Source organism: Dendropsophus ebraccatus, chromosome 15 (genome assembly GCF_027789765.1).
Source record: "Dendropsophus ebraccatus isolate aDenEbr1 chromosome 15, aDenEbr1.pat, whole genome shotgun sequence".
Lineage (NCBI taxonomy): Eukaryota > Metazoa > Chordata > Amphibia > Anura > Hylidae > Dendropsophus > Dendropsophus ebraccatus.
This window is the reverse complement of record NC_091468.1, coordinates 64,321,478-64,345,003: the sequence shown is the minus strand read 5'-3', so window position 1 is coordinate 64,345,003 and position 23,526 is coordinate 64,321,478. Positions and strand designations below refer to the sequence as shown.

The 23,526-nt window shown below is 40.8% G+C and overlaps 1 protein-coding gene across 2 annotated transcripts in view; it reads right to left on the bottom strand.

Annotated features, from left to right (window-relative positions):
* Positions 1–23,526, bottom strand: part of SNX9 (sorting nexin 9) — a 70,503-nt gene that overhangs the window by 10,972 nt on the left and 36,005 nt on the right. For both annotated transcript variants that reach the window (XM_069954453.1, XM_069954452.1), the window contains exons 3-11: positions 16,230–16,304; positions 15,429–15,533; positions 12,908–13,058; positions 11,586–11,739; positions 9,338–9,422; positions 8,487–8,612; positions 6,857–6,974; positions 2,048–2,178; positions 488–591 (exon numbers count right to left, since the gene is read on the bottom strand). In XM_069954453.1, the coding sequence (XP_069810554.1) occupies positions 488–591; positions 2,048–2,178; positions 6,857–6,974; positions 8,487–8,612; positions 9,338–9,422; positions 11,586–11,739; positions 12,908–13,058; positions 15,429–15,533; positions 16,230–16,304 (1,049 nt within the window). The remainder of the gene's footprint in view (positions 1–487; positions 592–2,047; positions 2,179–6,856; positions 6,975–8,486; positions 8,613–9,337; positions 9,423–11,585; positions 11,740–12,907; positions 13,059–15,428; positions 15,534–16,229; positions 16,305–23,526) is intronic.

The window sequence follows — 23,526 nt, the reverse complement described above, 5'->3', positions numbered from 1 at the left end:
CTGCTAAGTAGTTTAGTAAGTAACTAACATATATTAAGACTTGCATTTTTTAACCTGAGGCGCAGTAAAGGAGGCAGGCGTAGTGTGCACTGCCAGGGTTCTCTATCACGGGACATGCTCAGTAGCATGAACTGAGCATTGGCCGTATACAGATGCGAGTTCCCTTACTCCCGTCATCCAGATTGATGGAGGTCCCAATGGTCGGATCCCCACCAATCAGCATGTTCTCTCCAATAGACTGGGGATAACACGCTTAGAAGGGAATACCTTTTTAAACTATATCATAAACATCACATCTCATCCAATTTTGGAAAATAACAAGAATAGGTGGAATTTTTTTTTGACTGCCAGGTGTAAATATGGGCCAATGTATTAGTGAAGATCAAAGAGATCCTGGAAATATTAATGTGGTAGAAATGAATTAATGGCGACATAAAACCAGGAGAATAAATCTTTACACCTTAAAATAAAACAAAAAAAAAATTACACTTCTATTAATTCCAAGTCTGGTGCTTCAGGTTCAATTGTGGTAAAAACCATACTGCCGACTACTTCATCCTTCTCTGCTTTCCTCTTTCCGGTCTTCCACTCCTTCATATGTGAAAAGATAAGATTACCCGTTATTACATAACATTATATTCAAAGCATCAGGTTATATTACAAGGCTGTTTGAGTGTTTTATTTTTAGGCTATGCTCCCACGCAGAATTTTTGCTCAGTATTTAGAAACCAAAACCAGGAGTGGATGGAAAACACAGAAAGGCTATGTTCACACACAGTATTTTTGCTCAATATTTTGCAACCAAAACCAGGAGTGGAAACACAGAAAGGCTATGTTCCCACACTGTTGAAATGGCATGGATGGCCGTCTTTAAATGGAAAATAACAGCCATTTAAAAAAAAACAAAAAAAAAAAACAGCCGTTATTTGCATCCATCCATGCCATTTCAACAGTGTGTGAACATAGCCTTTCTGTGTTTTCACTACTGGTTTTGGTTGCAAAATATTGAGCAAAAAACTGTGTGCGGGCATAGTTTCAACAACAAGCAATAATAACAACTTTGTACCTCCCCCCCCCCCCCCCCCAGAAAGTGAGCACCGGGGAGCAGAAGCTATCTTCTGATCACCAGACAACCCCTTTAAATGAGGTGAGCAGAGGGAGCTGGTGCTCATGAATATCAAGGACTACACACAAATAATAGAGAAGACTAGGAGAGTCCTCGCTATTCAGGAAGATATCTCAGGATCAGCTGCACAGAACAATGCATGTAATACATCATTCTGTTTAGTTTCTCTGTCACTACGTTATGGTGCCCTCAGTTAATGTAAGTTAAAGGTATAGTTTAACTTTAAGGGCTGCAGTTATCCCACTTTCTTTACATGGTCAATATCATTATGACCAAAAGATGCAAAAAAAACCAAAAACCTGCATGTGAAATATATATCTCACCTACCAATCGGGTCCCTGAGGGGGGGGGGGGGGTTGTTCCCGATGAGCACAGCTCTCAGACACTGTGACCAGTAGGTCCCGGTAAGTAGGCATGCGGGCATAGTTGCGGTGGCATGTAGTGATGCTGCTTCCGTCCTTATGCCCACTTACTGGGCGCTGGGACCAAAGATTAAACATGAAGGTTGTGAATTTGCTGCCTGGCTGGAGACTGCCGGGCCCAGTGTTGGAGGGCTGGCATCTATAACGGCCAACCCAAGGAGGTAACTGGCTCCCTATTATAAGGCTCGGTTCACCCACAGTAAATTACAAGCTAAATAAGACTAATTTTGAGTGAAAAAATCCAAATGTCTTAACAAATAAAAAAAAAATTTGTATTTTTCAAAAGCAGGTGGTAAATATTGATCATGACCGTTATGTGGACAGTAATCAATCACAGCTGCTACTCTGTATATTGTGTGCACTGCTGGCCAATTTCCTATTGAGTTTAGTGGGGTGCATTATTGTATTTAAAATACATCTGTATTTCGGCCGTATTTTACAGTGTGTGGAGAACACAGCCTAAAACAACATATCATTATTATTATTATTAATAATGTACCTTCTCATCTCGGAAATTAAGAAACTGCTGAAAAACATCACTCTCTGATACAACAGGATGCCGGCACATTCGAGACATCCAAGCCTGTAACCTCTCCATGCGCATTTTAATAAATTCTTCTTCAAAACGACCTAATAAAAATAGAATAAATATAATTAATCATAACACATACATAGTTTTCCTTTCATTTATTTAATTTCTTCTTTTTTTGGGGGGTAGGGTAATTTATATCTGACAAACTAAGCAATTTCTGGTATAATATTATTATTATTATTAACAACAACAACACACATATAAACAATATATATATATATATATATATATATACATATACACACACAATATATATATATATATATATATATATATATATATATAAACACACAGACACAATAAATATATATATATATTTATTACACACACATGTATGCACACAGCCATATTGTAAACATTAGAAAATAAAGCAGGGACGGCAGATCAATCCTATGTGTAGTGTTAATTCAGTAAATCGTGTAAGAGAAAAGACAGCTGCATCCTGTCCTCTTCCACCTTCAGGAATCTCTCACTGTATAATCTAATGTAGATGTTACCGTCTATACTGTGTATATTGCGCTGTAACCCAGGCTCAGGTTTATATGATCACTGTAAACAAGGAAATCCTCAATAACAAATGCTCCAGACTTCTGGACTATGTTCCTGTCTCATGTCACCCATGTTTTTGCAAGAGAATTTATACTGTGGAAGGGATGGCAATGTGCTGTGGATGGTACTGTGGATGCACACAAAAAATAGCCCTGCTGTCATTCCACAGGGCCAATCCATTGCTTTTCTCAGGGCTTGTGATCGCAAGAAGTTTTGAAATATACTCTCTTTATTTTTTTTCCTAAGTTTTAAAATGTTATACATATGGCCACTAGGTGTCTTCCTTGAAACCTAGAACCCTGGGGGTTCTCGCATTGTCCGGTCAGCTCTCCTGTCACACAACACCAAAACCTCTATAACCACACAGTGACATTATACATAACACAGAGCGTTGTCTTCTGGTAAACTGCAGAGCTGATAATAGAATTAGCAAAAGTTAATAATATAATTAGCCTGAATTATTGCCCTCAGGTGATATACATGATGGACAGGTGTCTCTCCTTGTGTGAGTGCACAAAAGACAGGGCTTCCTGTGTTTGGTCTCTATTTTTGAACAGAGAAAAGTCCAAATATCAGCACAAAGGGAGCATGGAGCACAGGTTGGCCGTATGTATAACATTGATTTAAACATGTCCCCGATCAATTCTCAGTTTTTTGCACATTTACTTTACCAGAGGCCTCCAACTGCCATAGTAAAGTGTTGGACAGTGTGAAGGGGACTCACCCTGTCTGGCATCGGCAGCCTTGAATGCTATTAAAGTATGGCGATGCCAGATAGGATGAGTCCCATCCACACCGTTAAACACTTTAAAGGAGAAGTCCGGTGCAAAATTTAATTAAAGTATTTTATTGCCCCCCAAAAGTTATACAAATCCCCAATATACACTTATTACAGGAAATGCTTATAAAGTACTTTTTTCCCTGGACTCACTTGTGCATCAAGGCTTCACTTCCTGGATAACATGGTGATGTCACTTCCTGGATAACATGGTGAGGTCACTTCCTGGATAACATGGTGAGGTCACTTCCTGGATAACATGGTGAGGTCACTTCCTGGATAACATGGTGAGGTCACTTCCTGGATAACATGGTGAGGTCACTTCCTGGATAACATGGTGAGGTCACTTCCTGGATAACATGGTGAGGTCACTTCCTGGATAACATGGTGAGGTCACTTCCTGGATAACATGGTGAGGTCACTTCCTGGATAACATGGGGATGTCACTTCCTGGATAAAATGGTGATGTCACTTTCTGGATAAAATGGTGATGTCACGACCAGAATCTCAGAGCTGTGCGGGCTGTGGCTGCTGGAGAGTATGATGGTAGAGGTATGCTCAGTGTCCCTCCAGTGCCCTGTGTCGCTCAGTGTCCCTCTGCCATCATCCTCTCCAGCAGCCACAGCTTGCACAGTTCTGGGAGTCGGGTAGTGACATCACCATGTTATCCAGGAAGTGACATCACCATGTTATCCAGGAAGTGACATCACCATGTTATCCAGGAAGTGATATCATCATGTTATCCAGGAAGTGACATCATCATGTTATCCAGGAAGTGACATCCCCATTTTATCTAGGAAGTGACATCGCCATGTTATCCAGGAAGTGACATCCCCATTTTATCTAGGAAGTGACATCGCCATGTTATCCAGGAAGTGACATCCCCATTTTATCTAGGAAGTGACATGTTATCCAGGAAGTGAAGCCTTGATGCAGTAGTAAGTGCAGGGAAAAAAGCATTTCCTGTAATAAGTGTGTATGGGTGATCTGTATAACTTTTGGGGGCAATATAATACTTTAATAAAAAGTTTCACCTGACTTCTCCTTTAAATGCTGTGGTCACTACTGAGCACAGCACCTAAAGCAGGGGTGTCAAACTCAGGCCCTCCAGCTGTTGCAAAACTACAATTCCCATCATGCCCGGACAGCCAACGCTAACTCATGTCAAGAAGTAATGTTCTCTTCCATTTGGGTAATAAATCTGCTGATAGAGATTGCGCTTTTACGGAAGTAAACAGGCTTTACCGCAAGGTGTGGCAGTAATGTGAATTACTTGGATGAAAATATGAGCTATAAAGCTTGATCGCTTTTATCTATATTCTTATATATAATGATTATTTTTGAGATTAATGATATTTTCTTCAGGCCGCTCTTTAGTGTGTGTAGTAGATGTGCGCTCTTCCCCCTTGTGACTGGAGTTCTTTTCAGGTCTGGTCTCTGAGTCATCTGGCATAGACTCGATAGGAAAAACATTCCTCTGAGCCAGACATAATGGACAAAACACATGCTGTGCTATCGAATTATGGTAGTTTTATGCAATCCGTGGCTCCCTCTATTACTCGTAACGAATTCCCATCATGACCTGGGGTTTTCTAGGAGCAGTTACCTTCCGTTGATGGTGCCACAAGAGACTGTAAACTGATGCTATTCCTTTTCATATTGCACTCAGTTCTCAAATATTTAAGGGGTACTGCAGCAATTTTTTTTCTTTTAAATTAACTGGTGTCAGAAAGTTGTATAGATTAATTTACTTCTATTTAAAAATCTCCAGTCTACCAGTACTTACCAGCTGCTGTACATCATGCAGGAAGTGGTGTATTCTTTCCAGTCTCGCACAGTGCTCTCTGCTGCCACCTCTGTCCATGTCAGGAACTGTCCAGAGCAGGAGGAAATCCCCATAGAAATCCTCTCCTGCTCTCGACAGTTCCTGACATGGACAGAGGTGGCAGCAGAGAGCACTGTGTCAGACTGGAGAGAAAACACCACTTCCTGCAGGACATTCAGCAGCTGTTAAGTACCGAAAGAACATAGATTTTTAAATAGAAGTAAATTACAATTCTGTATAACTCCATGACACCAGTTGATTAAAAAAAAATATATATATATATATTTTTAATTTTTTTTTTTATGGAGTTCCCCATTAAGGTTGAAACAAAAGCCCCCCTTTCACAAACATAATAACTAAAAGAAACATAAAGAGAAAAAAAAATGAAAAGTGATGAGCTATCAAGTAGAAAGCATCCAGGAAAGGGATTTCCTTGTGTTAAGATTACACTTAGTAACATCCTTGTATTGTCATGATTTTTGCTTGATCCTAAAGACTAAAAAATAATGTGACAGGAATTTTTGTTAAAAGAGGAGCTCGGGAAAGTAAGAGAGGTCACCAGCCCCATACAATGCATATGAAACTACATGATAGAAACAAGGTCATAGTGTGACCAAAGAATCACAGTTATTGTTCAGCTGTATTTATTTAATCCACCATCATCATACAATGCAAAACCTTGCCAGGTAAATTTGTCTTTTTTACCCACTGAACTGTAACCGTAACCGTCTGATGATGGCGGATTAAAGGGAAAGTAACATCAGGTTAGAAGACACTTGGCTGCATGAATGATCCTTGTATCATTCATGCAGCCATGGAAACTGACAGCACAGATATACATATACCTGTGCAGTCTGTTTCCAGATCACACAGCAGTACATACTTACCTAGTGCATTGCTGCTGTGACCCGGCACCCTATTCCTCCCTGACCAGCATCAGATTCCTCTGAATCTCCCATCCAGCCGCTTTGGCTGTCAATAATTCTGGGACGGGGCCTAAAAAAACAGCGACTGGACGGGAGAGTCAAGAATAGGATGCTGGATCACACAGCAGTGCACTAGTTAAGTATGTACTGCTGTGGGATCTGGTCACTGACAGCACTAAGATATATATATATATATATATATATATATATATATATATATATATCATTATCGGCCTCACATAACCGTTTACACAGGAAGATGTGCAAATGATGACGATAAATTTTAATTTGCCCGGTCCTCAGCTGATTGCTGTCACTTGTACATGGGCTGACTATCAGCCGCAGGAGCTTTTCTTGTAACTCTGGTATAATGTCCCTGAGGATGACCCCAATGGTAACGTGACCAGATCGCCATTATGAAATATTGGTAGATATTCACAAGTTCCTATTTTAATGGTTCAGAATGTTACGGGTGGCTGTAGAAATTTTTTGTGACTGTCCTGTACATCTAAATGGAGTTTGTACATTTCTATGCACATGCAGCAGATGCAGTCCCCATTTAGATGTATACAATGCATTGTGAACATATCCTAAGCATCTCCTTACATCTAAACTGAGTGGGATTCTTAAAAGGTTACCTGTAACTTGTTTGTCTGGAAGAGAAGGAATGGGAATAGCTAAGCCAAACTTCACCAAAAGACGCTCATACAGCCAATCAAAGTGCTTGTATCTGTGGTTCACTGCCCGGTTTGTGTTCTAGATAAGACAGAAAATGAGTAATGAGTGATAAACAAAGGAGAGCAGAGTTAATAAATCAATGCCCTCTGACCCCGGGGGGAGAAGATTTCAGAATATGGATTTAGAACAGGAGGGGGTTTAAGAGGCCTATTCCACGGAGTGATAATCGGCCCGATTTGGCCGATTATTGCTCCGTGGAATAGAGACGATTAGCCGATGATTGTGTCATCAGCTAATTGTTTATTTAGGTTCAAACCTAAAATTATTGGGCACTGACCGCGCACCATTGCGTGGAATAGCGATGCGCGGCGGACGATTTCACAAGCACCATGCTTTACCTAAGCATGTCTGAGCGGCTTAGCGGTCAGCTCAGACAGGCCGCACTGAAGCTGCTGACCGGGAGGAAGAAGGAGCACAGGAGAAGACCTGCAACTAGGCAAAGTACGGTGTTTAAACAAGGGCTGCAAGGACATCTGTAACAATGTCCCTGCAGTCCTCGCTAAACGATTATCGGGCGGTGTAATAGGCCCAGTAAACGAGCACCGATCTAGCAGATCGGTGCTCGTTTACATTATTGATCGGGCCCCCATCGGCCTGTGGAATAGGACCCTAAGAGGTATTCCAGGAAAAAAAACAACTTTTCCCCTATTCACAGGATAGGGGAAAAGTAGGAGATTGGAGGGGTCCGACCTCTGTACCCCCCGCCGATCTACTTATTGGGCCCCGACTTCTGTGTAATAATAAGACCCCTGGCTCTATTTATTCCAATGGAGCCGACAGAATTGCTCCATAAGAATAAACTGAGGTCACGTGCTGTACCCGCGGCTCTTTTAATACTACAGAAAACTGGGGCCAGATACGGAGATCAACGGAGGGTACAGAGTTCGGACACCCCCCCACCCCGATCTCCTACTCATCCCCAATCCTGTGAATAGGAGAAAAGTTGATTTTTCTAGGAATACCCCTTTCATAAATTGACAAGTCAATTCTTTGAGCGGAGAGCGGTGGCAGTGGAGGCGTGCGTACTTTCCCATAGATGGGCTATGGCACACCAAGGAAGGCAGGATTCTGCGGCGGATTCCGTCAGATTTACTCAATGTGAACAAAACTTTACACTATGGGGGACATTTATTAAGTCCAGCGTTTTTTACGCCGGTCTTCTAAATGTCCCTGCATCTCCGGCGCTACGAAGATTTATGTAGAGGCGTACTGCCTCTACATAAATCCCTTGCGCGTCGGTGCGCACAGCCGAAAACCTATGCCACCTCAAAGGTGAAGTAGGTTTTCGGCGTATCTTTGCGCTGAAAAAATGATAAATCGCGCGGACTCCGAGTCCGCGCCCCCCCATAACGCCCCCTCCGGCGTGCTCAGCGTGAAGTGCCGATATACGAATATTTTATTTTTATATTATTTTTATATTATATATATTATTATATATTATATTTTCTAAAATCATTCGCATATCGGCACTTTACGCCGAAAATCATCAGTACGGCGGATGATGCATGTCCCCCTAAGAGATTTACTTACCGTTGGTGTCAGCTGATATTCTATGTAACTCTTCAGACCGTACATTTTGGTTCCCTTACGTGGATCAGCTACAACACAGTCGAACGTCGCAGTAGGGTAGACCCACATTGGCCCATAATCTCCTATCTGAAAAAAAAAGAGTAGTTTGGTCATGTTAAATAAGTTGTCTGATACAGCTGGGAGAATTGTGCACATACACAGGGAGGAGAAGCAGTGCCCTGACACACTCTTCTCCACTCTCGTTCTAGTGATCAGTGTCAAGTACACTTTAAACTTATCAAGGCTAAGGGTATATGAAACAGACCATCACTTTAAAGGGGTAGTTCAGATTAAAAAAAATATTTAAAATCAACTGGTGCTAAAGATTTGTAATTTACTTCTATTAAAAAGTCTGAAGTCTTCCAGTTCTTATGAGCTGCTGCATGTCCTGCAGGAAGTGGTGTATTCTTTCCTGTCTGGACAGCAAGAGAGGTTTTCTATGGGGGTTTGCTACTGCTCTGGACAGTTCCTGACATGGACAGAGGTGGCAGCGGAGAGCACTGTGTCAGACTGGAGAGAATACACCACTTCATGCAGGACATACAGAAGCTGATAAGTACTGGAAGACTGGAGATTTCTTAATAGAAGTCAATTACAAATCTCGGTCACTTTCTGATACCAGTTGATTTGAAAAAAACTTTTTTTTGCTGAACTACCCCTTTAATTATTTTGTGACTAATTGCTTTATAATGTATTTTTTGGCTGCTTGGGTCAGACATATAGGCACAAATGTGAGTTTGATAAGTTTTACCAGCACCCTCATACTTTTAGTCGGCAAACCAGAAACACAGCACAAGGAAATGAGAACTTACAATAATGGGGATTTTTTCTTTGGATTTTGTTGTCTGTTTGGATAACAGATACTGTTCAATTCCAGACTTTCCAAAACCAGGAAATCTGGAGAAACAAAAACAAAATTTTTCATGGTTGCTGAGCAGTAAGGTTGCAAACAATTAAGGTACGTTATAGTCTGTAAAAGAAGTAGATAAAGTGACTGTGATTCTGAAGACTATAACCTAAAGTGACAGGTAATAGTGCGGTTTTGCACTGTGACTTTTTAGGTACAAAGGGTCACACACACACAAACGCACAAAAAGGCACATTAACACGTTTTGGGCTACGTACACTGCAAGACAGCACATCTTAGGCCGGGATGGGGAACCTTTAGCCCTCAGGCTGTTGTAAAACTACAATTTCCATCGTGCCTGGACAGCTGACGCGAAGGGAATTGTGGTTTTACAACAGCTGGAGAGCCAAAGGTTCCCCATCCCTGTCTTAGGCCTTATTCCCACATTCCGTGATTATAATCTGTGCACAGAACATGTGCTGTGGACCGGAATCATGAATACATAATGATACATGATGCCGGGAAGTCTGAATCTGTTTAAGGGTATAAACCCACACACCGTATAAGCAGTGTATTTACTGCTGCGATACGCAGCAAACACGCAGCAAACACGCAGCAAATACGCAGCAAACACGCAGCAAATACGCAGCAAACACGCAGCAAATACGCAGCAAATACGCAGCAAAAACGCAGCAGATTATATCTAAATAACTGAACACAGCATCAAATCTGTACCAACAAATCTGCTGCGTATTTGCTGCGTATTTGTTGCGTATCTGCTGTGTATACGGTGTGTGGGTTTGTACCCTAAAGTGTAACTGTCATTTCAGGGTCAATTTTCTGAAAACAATAAATATCTATAGTACAAGCGATTTTAATAGGTAATAGGTTTTATTTACCAAAAGAGTTTCCTTCTGTACTGAAAAAGCTGTTTTCCTAGCTCCCCCCTAACTTCAGAAGAAGAAGGATTTCTGTTTCCATTATGCTCTATGGAGAGGGAGTGAGCACGGAGCAGTCCTGCATAGCACATCACCCTGCAATCTTCTCTATTAGCAAGTTCCTAGATAAGCACTGACCTTTCTGACCTCTGAATCCAGCATTTTAGGTGCCCAGAAAGTCTACAAACAGCGGACCTTCATGTCTTTTCTTCCTGCTCACTCATCTCCCTCGGCCCCTCCCCCCTCCATAGGATATAATGGACACAGCAGAACCTGTCTTCACTGGCTTCTATGTATTGAAGACGGATTTGCCTGATAATGCACACATAAGAAGTGAGGGGGGGGGGAGGTTGGAAAATTGCTTTTTGAGTACAGAAAGAGGCTTTTTTGCCCAATAAAATCTATTATAGAGTTTCTTAAAATCGCTTATACTACTGATTTCTGCAAAAAGACATACAAATATATGTTACACTTTACATCTTTGCTGTACTGTACTGATACAGCCACACACCAGCAGCTCAGTTCTTGCCTTGCACTGATACAGACAGATCACTTTCCTGGCTTGGTTCCCTATTGTGATAGCACATGTGAGTGAAACCACAGCGACAAACAGTGTCTTATAGTCACACAATGTTGCCGCAACATCGTTTCCGCTCACATGCAGCTGCCACAATGTAGCGTCTGCTCAGTGAGGCTAGGTTCACACTGCGTTTTTGCTATACGTTTTTTTCATCCGTTTTTTTGCAAAAAACGGATGAAAAAAAACGGATGCATTTGTGTGCATCCATTTTGATCCGTTTTTCCATTGACTTCCATTGTAAAAAAAAACGGATCAAAATGGATCCGTTTTTTTAAACGGACGCAAAAGTAGTGTCAGCTACGTTTTTGTGTCCGCTTTGATCCGTTTTTTTTACAAAGGCAGTCAATGGAAAAACGGATCAAAACGGATGCACATAAATACATCCGTTTTTTTCATCCGTTTTTTGCAAAAAACAGATTGCAAAAACGCAGTGTGAACCCAGCCTGACAAGGCCCACCCTCTTCAAGCAAGGGGAAACTATTGGGGTCTTGGACAGGAAGTGAGTTCCCAGTTAATAACTTTATGTGATTATCTCCTCACTTAGATCTGTATACCTAGTGTACATAAAAGAAACCCCACAAAACTACATTAAGGTATTAGCGAAATATTCCCTTTCACAAATCGTCTCTAGTTCTTAAATCTGGAGAGATCAAAAATGTACTCGGTATCCTGTAGAAATAATAAACATTATGTACTTGTTAAGAGGTATCTTCATTGAGCTTTGCTTCCCTGCTCCCCTGTTGGCTGCCCCTGCATCTGACGTCTCTGAATCTTTGTATCCAAGAAACCCAGGAGGGGAGGATTTAGGTTCATCCCAGTCATCATCCCACTCATCATCATCAGCAGCTCCTAATAGCAAAAAAAAAGGATATACATTAAATACATAAAAACGTCTTGCCATTCACTTAAAGTGGTTTTCCAGGCAAAATTTCCCGTGCGAATGTATTTAAATGGCTGCACAAAGGATTTAAGGTTTGTTTGTGCGGTCCAGCCACTCGATTAATTGGGCTGTGTATTAGCACTGCAAACAAGCACCAATCTCGCTGGTCGTATGTGACCGCTGATAGTCTAAGGGCCCTCTGAAGCTGCAGCACGCGGGACCCGGGGAGAAATAGACCGCAAGAGGAACCCTGGAGAATGGATAGGTAATGTATACTGTTTAAGCAAGGGCTGCAGGGACATCAGTAACAATGTCAGTGTAGCCCTTGCTAAATGATTATCAGGCCGTGTAATAGGCCTAGTAAACGGGCGCCAATCTAGAAGATCAGAATTCGTTTACATTATTCATCAGACCCCCCATCGGCTCATCAAATAAGACTCTAATGTAAAAGGACCTTAAAGTGTGACTGTTGTTTTATTTTTATTTTTTTGCAAAAATCAATAGACCAGGAGATTTTAAGAAACGTTGTAATTGGGTTTATTAGGCAAATATGCCATTATCAGGAAATCTCGACTCTTTTACATCAGTCGGGCCCTGCCTAACCTATGGAGAGGGAAGGGGGGAGGCGGAAGGAGGGAGATTAGTCGCCAGCAGAGAGCAGACAACAAAGGATTACACAGCGGGACCTGTGTGAAAGCCGTATTCAGAGGTCAGTGCTGACTGTCAGAGGATATAGCCGGTGATGTAGCTATAAATTAACTCTTTGTTTTCCCTCCACCCCTCCCCTCCCCTCTCCATAGAAAATCATGAAGACAGGGGGGAGAGCTTCAAACTGCTTTTTCATGATAAAAATGCATTTTTCAGCTTCTTAAAATCACCTGTACTATTGATTTCTGCAAAAAAAATGTAAACGGCAGTGACACTTTAAACTTAAAGTTGCAATGTGTCCTCATAGACAGAAACTATCCAGGTATTCTGAAAGTTGTAGTTCTACAACAGCTGGAAACCACAGGTCGGAGACAACCGCGGAGCACACTTACAAAGCAATCATTTTTATATAGAGATAAACTATCTATTAGTATCCGGTTATAATAAAAGTACATATTCACAGGGAGCCATATACCATGTGTCTCTCACCTGGACCCTGGTATGCCTGTGGGTGACCAAATGCAGAATCCCAGTTGTTTGATGAAGAATTTTTCTGGCTCGCACCCCAAGGATCCCCGGAATTGGTTGCAGAAGGCTTGGGTGGATTCCAACTTGACCAGGGGTCGTTTGTAGCGGGCATCTTAATAATTAAAATTTATGATTATTTTTTTTATAACGTTACAAAGCAAGTCCTCAATAATGGATTGGTATAATATAAAAACAATTAAATCGATTTATTTCCAAATAAACATAAACAATTACAACTACTAAAAGAAGAGTTTAAGCTTTAAAGATGCACATACATTTTTTAAAGGGGTATTCTGCTTAAGTAAAATAAATGTTGAATCATCCCCCTTCCTGGAGACTAACAATTCTTTCCACACATGTCATTACCTTTCCAGTCTACTTCCGCCAGTTCTAAACTGCTGCTTTCTGCCGAAGACACATAAAACTGTGAGTGAGCTGTTTTCTCCGTCTTCGCTCTGACCCTGAACACAGCACTATAATAGCCACAAATGGCTCCAAAGTACATTGTCAGAAGGGCTGTGTGTGCTTCCATACATTGTTCTGCACATGACTCTTTCTATATGTGCTATAAGTCCTATATGTGACCTTACGGCTATCCAATAATCTGCGTGACTTCAAAGGCAAAAACTTTTTTTACATCTTTGAAATGTTATGACAGACGCTGTTAAATTATTCTCTGAGAGAACATATTTTTTTATATTCAAGTCCGACCTTGACCCATCGCTGAGGTGCGAGTGCACTTATCTAAGACTAACTCTGCCACGACTGTTAAGAACATAATGGCAGGGCTATTACAGGAGTTCTTCACATTACTCCGCAGAATAATGAAGCTTGTTATCAAGTTTCCTTCCATATAACCCCTCAGTGACAGGTTTATTTTAGGTCTTAACAGACAAGCATTTTTTTTTTCTTTTTCATTTCAAGTTTTATGTCCCTTTCTAAGAACCATAACCTTTTTGTTTTTATCCATATATGCCATCAGAGGGTCTGTTTTTTCAGGGCGATTTGTTTAATTTATAAATGGGAACTTCTGCAATCCCACAAAAAATAATAGGCACAAAAAGCATATAGGCACTCGTCGATCCCCCACCAATTGATTGACACCTTTCCCACCTGTCCACGCTTCTCCTAGATTCAAACTTTTACAAATCATCCAAGTTTACATCATGGCACCTGGTGGGGAAACTACATCTCCCAGCATACATTGCGCCAACTGCCGGGTTCCTGTCCCTGTCTTGTTCAGTCAGCTTCTGATTTACACAGTAAGCACAGTATCTATCTATCTGTTCATCTACATAGATAGATTAGAGAGAGAGATGAAACAACAGTGTCTCCTTTCCCCTATACTACTCAGGAGAGGCTGTTGTGTCCCCACCCTAGGCATACATGTTATCTGTATGTATTACAAAGTGCCAAACACCGTGACATTGATTAGATAAACATACATATACATTTACGCCAGCCAGTGCAAAAAAAAAAAAAAACCCTTAACCCAAGCAAATATATTCAGCTATGTACTTTTTGTATAACTAGCTACTGATTATTGATGTATGGTAATTAAGAGGTTAAAAAAAAAGTCCAGCAAGGGGGGCGAAAAATCATTTCGGGCAAGGGGTATAAGGTGGGGGTAATAAAAAAAAAACAATATGCTTACTGCTCCCAGTGCCCACGCTGCGCCACATCACGGAGCTCCCGGGCCCCTGGGTTCCTGGTATGTCACAACCAGGGTTTGACATGACAGACAGGTGGGATTTAGCACGCTCAACCAATCAGTGACTGCAGCAGTGTCCCGTCCCAGACACTGATGGCGGAGCGGGGCATCCGTCAGCAGGGTTGTGATGTAGCCATAGGGGAGCTCAGAAGACGGCCGGGAGTCCAGGAGCGGGACGTGGGCACCGGGACAGGTAACTATAAAAAATTTTTAGCCTTATGCCAGACAAATATTTCTATTAAAGAAAAAAATATTAATAGAAAAAAGAAATTGTATGTGTGCAAAAATGGTAAAAAAATAAAAGCTATCTATCAAGAAAAAACACAAAATAATTTTAATGACCTACAAATATCAATGTTATAGCGATTTAGGTGTTGAAGTATACATGAACAGAAAGCCATGGACCCATTTACTCAGATTAAAAAGCAAAAGCATGCTGTACTGTTGAGTCAGAGTAGAAACAAGAACATGTAAGGGAAAAAACCCAAATGTTGTCACTGGCTGACCGTGTTCTGGTTAGTGAAATAACGCGGGTCAGTGGCTCTCTGGGTAAGTACACATTGGCAACAGATTTTGGCAGGTCGCTAATACATATTAGCAACGGAAGGCCAAGTCATAGTGTGAACCTGCCCTTATATATACATATGTGATAGGGCCAGATGTTAGGAACCCACATTGGTGTATGGTAAATACCTTGCAGCATCTGGAGACTAGTAACTTTCTAACAATAAATTATTGTCATAAGGTTCTTGCAAAAAAAAAACCCCGTACCTGTTCACCATTTGTTGGAGCATTCTGAGCAGTACTTCCAGAAAGAGAATCAAAAAAGGCCATATCTGCCTCTGTATTACTGGAGGGGGCGCCATCTGATGAAAGCTGAAGAGAAAAGGAATAACTAAGAGCAGGTTTATAATAATAAAAAAATAAATAAATAATAAAAAAAAAGCAACTTTTTTTTTTACCATTTTGTATTTTTCACCAAATGTACAAAATTTTCAAGAAATAATAAACAATAACAAAAAAATATTTTACTGTTGTCCAATAGCTGCTTCAATAATATTTTTCCACCAACAGGGCTGGTTGCGCCATGATCTCTTGGTATCATATTGGTGTAAGAAATAAGGCCGCTTGCTGTATCTTCAGACCCCCCCCCCCCCCTCTGGCTATCAATCATTCTGGAGGATTGAGAGCTGCATCACAAGCAGCACAGATGGTAAGTATACACTGCTGTTTGTGATCTGGAAACTGACAGCACAGATAAATACATATCCCAGAACCCAATGCACACATATTCGTGCTGTCAGTTTCCCTGGTTATTGGCTGCACAAGCCCTGTTTACACAGGAGGGTGTGTGGCCGATAAATTTGAAAGGAGGTACAAAGGACACCATCATCCCTCTCCTCAGCTGATCGCTGTAGCTTTTACACGGACCGATTATCGGCCACAGGAGTTTCTAGCAACAATTCTGGCCGATAATCGACTCGTGTAAAAGGCTTTTTATTATCAGACAAGAATTTTAACCGATTCAGGAATTGGGATTCTAAAATATTCACAAAGAAGAGTATCACCTACCTCAACATAATCTGTTGGTACAAGCCCCCTTTCACCTTGGTTATTCTTTGCTTCTATCCATCCTCCACCAACATCCTGCAAGAGATAACATGATCTTGAGTTTGACCTTCATGAACAGACGTTGGATATAAGATTAAAGGGGTTGTTTACCAAAAATTTTTTTTCTTTCAATCAACTGGTGCCAGAAAGTGCCAGAGATATGTAATTTACTTCTATTTTAAAAAAATCTCCAGTCTTTCAGTACTTATCAGCTGCTGTATGTTCTGCAGGAAGTGGTGTTTTCTTTCCAATCTGACACAGTGCTCTCTGCTGCCACCTCTGTCCATGTCAGGAACTGTCCAGAGCAGCAGCAAATCGCCATAAAAAATCTCTCCTGCTCTCCAGACTGAAATGAAGAATACACCACTCCCTGCAGGACATACAGCAGCTCATAAGTACTGTTAGACTCAAGATTTTTTAATAGAAATAAATTGCAAATCCCTGGCACCAGTTAAGTTGAGAGAAGTTTTTTTGTTAACTACCCCTTTAAGGTATGTTCACTAGTGCACTATGTAGCAAAGTGTGACCTCAGATTTCTGTCTGCATATTTTACTATTTTGACCATTGCAATTTTGGATGCATTAGCCCCAGTAAATGGGGTTAAAGGGGTTATCCAGTGAAAATCTTTTTCTTTCAAGTTAACTGGTTTCAGAAAGTAATATAGATTTGTAATTTACTTCCATGTCAAAATCTTGTCTTCCCATATTTATCAGCTGATGTATGTCCTGCAGGAAATGTTGTTCTGTTTTCAGTCTGTCCATGACAGAAACTGTCCAGAGCAGCAGCAATCCCAATAGAAAACCTCTCCTGCTCTGGACAGTTCCTGACATGGACAGAGGTGGCAGCAGAGAGCACTGTGTCAGACTGGAGAGAATACACCACTTCCTGCAGGACATACAGCAGCAGATAAGTATGGGAAAACTTGAGATTTTTAAATAGAAGTAAATTACAATGCTATATAACTTCCTGAAACCGGTCAAAATGAGAAAAAAAAAAAAAGATTTTGCTTGTGCCCCTTTAAATGGGCTTCCGGTACTTTTCCTATTAATACAGTATATCGTGAGTAATTGGAAAGCACTTATTCTGACACATTTAAAACGTGTGCTCAATAAGAGTAGGTTCACACTACGGAACTCGAGCGAAGAATTTCCCATGGATTCCCGTTCGCGGACATGCGCCTCTCCGCTTGTGCCATCGACACCATTCTATGCACGGGCGGATTCCACTGAAAGAATTGACATGTCAATTCTTTCAGCAGATAGCGGAATTAGGCCGCCCATAGAATGGTGCCTATGGCACGGGCGGAGAGGCGCTCGGCCGTGAATGGGTACGAGCTAGGGAATCCGTCGGAAATTCTCTGTTCTGGTTCCGTAGTGTGAACCTACCCTAAATAAACAACACACATTCCCATTGAAAACAATATATCCATCGCACACAATCTACAGCACATATTTTAGCATGTAACACAATGCTGCGTGAACATGGTCTTATATATAAAGTTACTATATGACTGTATAGGGGAGACTGGTTTGAAAAACCTCAGGGTATTGATTTTTTTATGAATAATTAAAAAACCACTGTATATGCCTGCATTGAAATGCATTTCCACAGTTTATTTTGTTCAATAAAATATTTTCACAATACCTGCAAAATAAATACCGCATGCAAGGACGACACTAAAATAACGATGACAAAATATGTACTGTAATACACAACCATATATCAACAATTGAAAATGAGACCAATTAATGGTCAAAGCGTGTGCTGTACAGTGCTGTGTAGCGTATAAAACAAGGAGGTGGACAAGGAGGAAGGGCTGGAGAGAGAAGCCTAGGAAATCAGTCAAAGGGGTGTGTCACTACACAATGGACTGTGTCAGAGTATGTAAGGACACGCCCCCTTCAATGGGTAACACCTAGTTGTCAATTTCTATACAAATATGGAAAGAAATAAGAGAGTAACTGCACAATACAGAGCTCTAAGAAAAGATGTTCCAGAATTAGTATGCAATGGGGAACACAAGTTTTTTTTAAAAACAGTCATGTCAAAAGCTGACAGATCTTCGTTAAAGAGGTACTCCGATGAAGAAACATTGTTTTTAAATCAACTGGTGTCAGAAAGTTAGATAGATTTGTAAATTATTTTTATTTAAAAATCTCAAGTCTTCCAGTACTTATCAGCTGCTATATGTCCTGCAGGAAGTGGTGTATCCTGTTCAGTCTGACACAGTGCTCTGTTACCGTGACAGGAACTGTTCAGAGCAGGAGAGGTTTTCTATGGGGATTTGCTGCTGCTCTGGACAGTTCCTGACATGGACAAAGGTGGCAGCAGAGAGAACTGTGTCAGACTGGAGAGAATACACCACTTCCTGCAGGACATACAGCAGCTGATAAGTACTGGAAGACTTAAGATTTTTAAAATAGAAGTCATTTACAATTCTATATAACTTTCTAGTACCACTTGTTTGAAAAAAACTACAATTAGTAACACAACTCGGAGTGGATTTTGGTATGGAATATCTGTGGCTGTACCATAATACGTTCTAAAAAAAAATATAATAATGAAGCCATGGATGGATGGACGCGAAAAAATACAGCCGTCTTCTTGGACTAGTTATTCTTATGGTGAACCCTCAACGCAATGGAATCAGACAAGTAAAGCAGCAGGGTGAGCTCATCCACTGAAGAGGTAGTAATAACGTGATTGGACTATGAACTTTCTGGACGTCAGAGATAAGATTTCTCGGCAGGAAATGATCTCATGTTAGGTGGAGCACATGACAGCCTATTTTTACCCACTGTGATGTATTGCAGCCTTCTGAATCACAGAAGCATGTGACCAGGATTTTAACTGAGAAAACATCAAATCAAACGATGGCGCAATCAATACATAATAGAAAAAAAAAAAATCTCATTACAAAGTTCCCCAACCTCTGCTTGTACAGCCTCTAGAATATACTGTAGGAGCTCTATTTTCTATTTTTTCTTTTTTCTATTTTCATACAGCCCATGTAACACTAAGCAGACTACCTTGTATTTGCACTCCTCTGTTTTTCCAGCCTGTGTGAGCTTCCCTCCAAGATTTCTCTCACCTCTCTACTAATTGACCTCGTCTGTAATCTCCTTCTTCTCTAACGCAGGCAATAAAACTTCTGTCAGACTCTGGTGGACTTAGCTAGTCTTTGGATAGCAGCTAAATAGTAGGGAATTTCGAATAAAGACTACTTGCTACAATTTGCATTCAGAAAAAAAAAGTCCAAAATAAAATATCAGTGCAATGGTGTCCATAGCCCTTAAAGGGGTATTCCACTCAAACATAACTTTTGATATGTTGCAGCCCATGGCAAGACTAACAACTCCTTCCATTCTTGTTATTATCTATTCAGTCTCCTTCCCCCAGTTCTGAGATGCCGCTTTCTGCTAAAAACAAAAATCTGGCTGTGAGCCCTTCTGTCCATTTCACCCTCCTCCCACCTCCCTTCTGAGACTGCTAATGTAAACATGTCCCTGGCTGGCTGTATCTGTAACTTTGCAATGCCAGAAGGATTAATCACAGTCAGCATTACAAAGAAGCTACAATGTTGAAGGTAAAGCCTGCCAGGGACTTTTTTACATCAGTTGTCTCAGGAGGGAGGGGGGGGGAAATGTTCACACAGATTTTTGTGTTTTCAGCAAAAAGCATCAGCTAGGAACTGGGGGAAGGAGACCGGATAGATAATAACAAGTAGGGAAGGAATTGTTAGCCTTGCCATGGGCGGCAACATATCAAAAGTTATGTATGAGTGGAATACCCCTTTAAGGGTCACACAACATTTTTTCACTTGTAACTATGTGAACTATGGTGCATATTCCCATAAAAAAAATTGGCCAAGCATATTCCAATGCAGAATACACTTAGAAAAAGAAATGAGAAATACACCGTGGGAACATGATGACCTAAGGCTGGGTTCACACGTTTTTGCAAAAAAACGGATGACAAAACGTTTAGAAAAACGGATGCATTTGTGTGCATTCGTTTTGATCCGTGATCAAAAAGCATTTGTTTTTTTAACGCATACAAAAAAGTACTTGACTTTATTTTTGTGTATTTTAAAAAAAACGGACGTGCTTTGATCTTTTTTTTTTTTTTTTTATAATGGAAGTCAATGGAAAAACGGATCAAAAACGGATAAAAAAAAACAGATCACAAAAACATAGTGTGGACCCAGCCTAAGAGGAAAAACATGCAAACCCCATGCAGCTGTTAGACCCAGGACTCCAATAAGGTAAGGCCTCAGGACTAACCTTTCAGCCTCCATGCTGCTCACATGCACTAAATATTTTTTTGCCAGAAAAATAGTAATGCACCTAAATGCAAAGTAATTCTAGTCAGCAGACTAAACAGGAAATTCCATTACAAGTTGTAAGATTCTGCAATACATCATGCCTTCTTGAGACAGCTCTACCGAAATCCTTGCATCATGACATTTTCCTGTGTCATAAAAGCAGAGAAAAGAACGTGTACCTATCTGACCTTTTTCATGTGCACGATTTTTCTAAAATTTTTGGCTAAAATTATTGACATAAAATACTAGAATGTGAAAAAGACGTTTAACAATAACTGAGATTGCGAACATCTCCTTAAAGGGAATCTGTCACTAGGTTTATTCCACCTTAAATGAGGGCAGCATAAACTAGTGACAGAAATGCTGAACACATTGGTGTATTACTTATATCATTTTATTCAGCCGTTCTCCTATTATGCAGGTGAATGGGATTTGAGCCGCACCCCTCTCCCCGGCCTCCAGCTGCTGATTGACTGGTGACTGCCTATATACAGCATGGATAGATAACTGAAAATCAGCAGCTGGTGGGCGGAGTTTTATGACGTTCATGAATATCCAGGACTACTGAGCACATGCACATAATGGAGAGGACTACTTATTGTCCATGTTATTCAGGAGGAGATCTCTGGATCAGCTGCAAAGAACAATATAAGTGATATGTCATTTTGTTCAGTTTCTCTGTCACTAGTTTATGCTACCCTGAGATAGGACAGCATCATTTGATATCAAAAGGTTTTTATCGGTAGGAGTTAGAGTGCTCAGACCGCAACCGAGAAGTCACAAGAAGTCAGCACTTCTGACAGATGCATAATGTAAATCTATGGAACCGTCCCACTCACACACACAGCAAGGAGAAAGGCATCCGGCAGGACTAGTCTGTCTTTGCTTGTTCTTTTAATCTGTGGTGGTCTAAACACTTAGGTCTACTTTAACCCATTATGACAGAACTAAACTTTGGGATCTTTTGTTTGTCCATTTATTATTTCCTTCTTCTTTTTCACATGCAGTTCCACAATACTGGCAGCGCTTACTGAAATGCTTGGGTCATCACGATTTTGAACACAAATACATAGAAAAAAAATCCCCTTAAAGGAGAAGTCCCGTGAAAATTTTTATTAAAGTATTGTATTGCCGCCCCAAAATTTATACAAATCCCCAATATACACTTATTACTGGAAATGCTTATTAAGTGCTTTTTTCCCTGCACCTTCTACTGCATCAAGGCTTCACTTCCCGGATAACATGGTGATGTCACTTCCTGGATAACATGGTGATGTCACTTCCTGGATAATATGGTGATGTCACTTCCTGGATAACATGGTGATGTCACTTCCTGGATAACATGGTGATGTCACTTCCTGGATAACATGGTGATGTCACTTCCTGGATAACATGGTGATGTCACTTCCTGGATAACATGGTGATGTCACGACCTGACTCCCAGAGCTGTGCGGGCTGTGGCTGAGGATGATGGCAGGAGCACACTAAGAGGCACAGGGCACTGGAGGGACACTGAGCATCCCTCTGCCATCATCCTCTCCATCAGCCACAACCCGCACAGCTCTGGGAGTCAGGTCGTGACATCACCATGTTATCCAGGAAGTGACATCACCATGTTATCCAGGAAGTGACATCCCCATGTTATCCAGGAAGTGACATCACCATGTTATGCCTTGATGCATTGATGCAGTAGTAAGTGCAGGGGAAAAAAGCACTTTATAAGCATTTCCCGCAATAAGTGTATATTGGTGGTTTGTATAACTTTTTGGGGGCAATACTTTTTGAGGGCAATAAAAATTTTCGCCGGACAACAAAAATGATCCTGGCCTTTAGTACAAATCATATAAACAACTCCATTTAATTTATCACAGGAAAAAGAGGAAGCTAAACATGACTGATTTACCAGAAAAAATATTAGAAATCCTAAGAGCTATGAATGGTAACTCAAGTAAAAGGAAATGAGTCAAGGAATTCCTTAGTCACACTCATTTTCTACAGGAGTCACATTTCAACTTTTACTAAGTTATTGCTAATATACTGTACGACTGAAGAAGCTTGATGCAGCCGCAGGCAGCCCTGCAATACATGGATACTGCCTTTGACCTAAGGCTATACCCTTGTTTTCCAGGCAGCCTTAGGGCAGCATCCATGTTCTTCAGTAATCGAATGCCGAGCGTTCAGGTTCAGACAAACCCAAATAAGCTCGAGGTTCGTTCATCTCTAGGAAGCAGATAAGGCTGGGTTCACACTACGTTTTTTGCAATCAGTTTTTTTCATCCGTTTTTGCAAAAAAAAAAAATGGATGAAAACGGATGGAAAAAACAAATGCATTTGTGTGCATCCGTTTTAATCCGTTTTTCCATTGACTTCCATTGCAAAAAAACAAAACAAAAAAACAGATCTTTTTTTTTTTTTAAACATACACAAAAACGTAGCTGACTTTACTTTTGTGTACGTTAAAAAAAACTGATGCGTTTTGATCCTTTTTTTTATAAAAGTCAAAACGGGTGCACACAAATGAATTCGTCTTTTACATCCGTTTTTGAAAAAAACTGATTGCAAAAAAGCATAGTGTGAACAGAGAGCGATAATCTGCCGAATCAGACTGATTCACATGATTGTTGCTCAGTGTAATAGAGACAACGATCATTAGTTGATTGTGTCTTTTGGTCGTGACCTAAAATCATTGACCGCCCACAGAACATCGCTACGTGTAACAGCGATGTGCAGCTGAGAATTGTAAAAAAAAACAAACTGACAGGTCTTGGCCAGTGTTTGGCTGAGCGGTCTGTCAGATCAAAGACCTGCTCTGAAGCTGCAGTGGCGGCTACAGTAAGCGAGCAGAGGCCAGAAGAGTAGGGACTGTAGAGGGGTAATGTATACAGTTTAAGAGCAAGGGCTGCATGGACATCGCTAAGTGTCCATGCAGCCCTT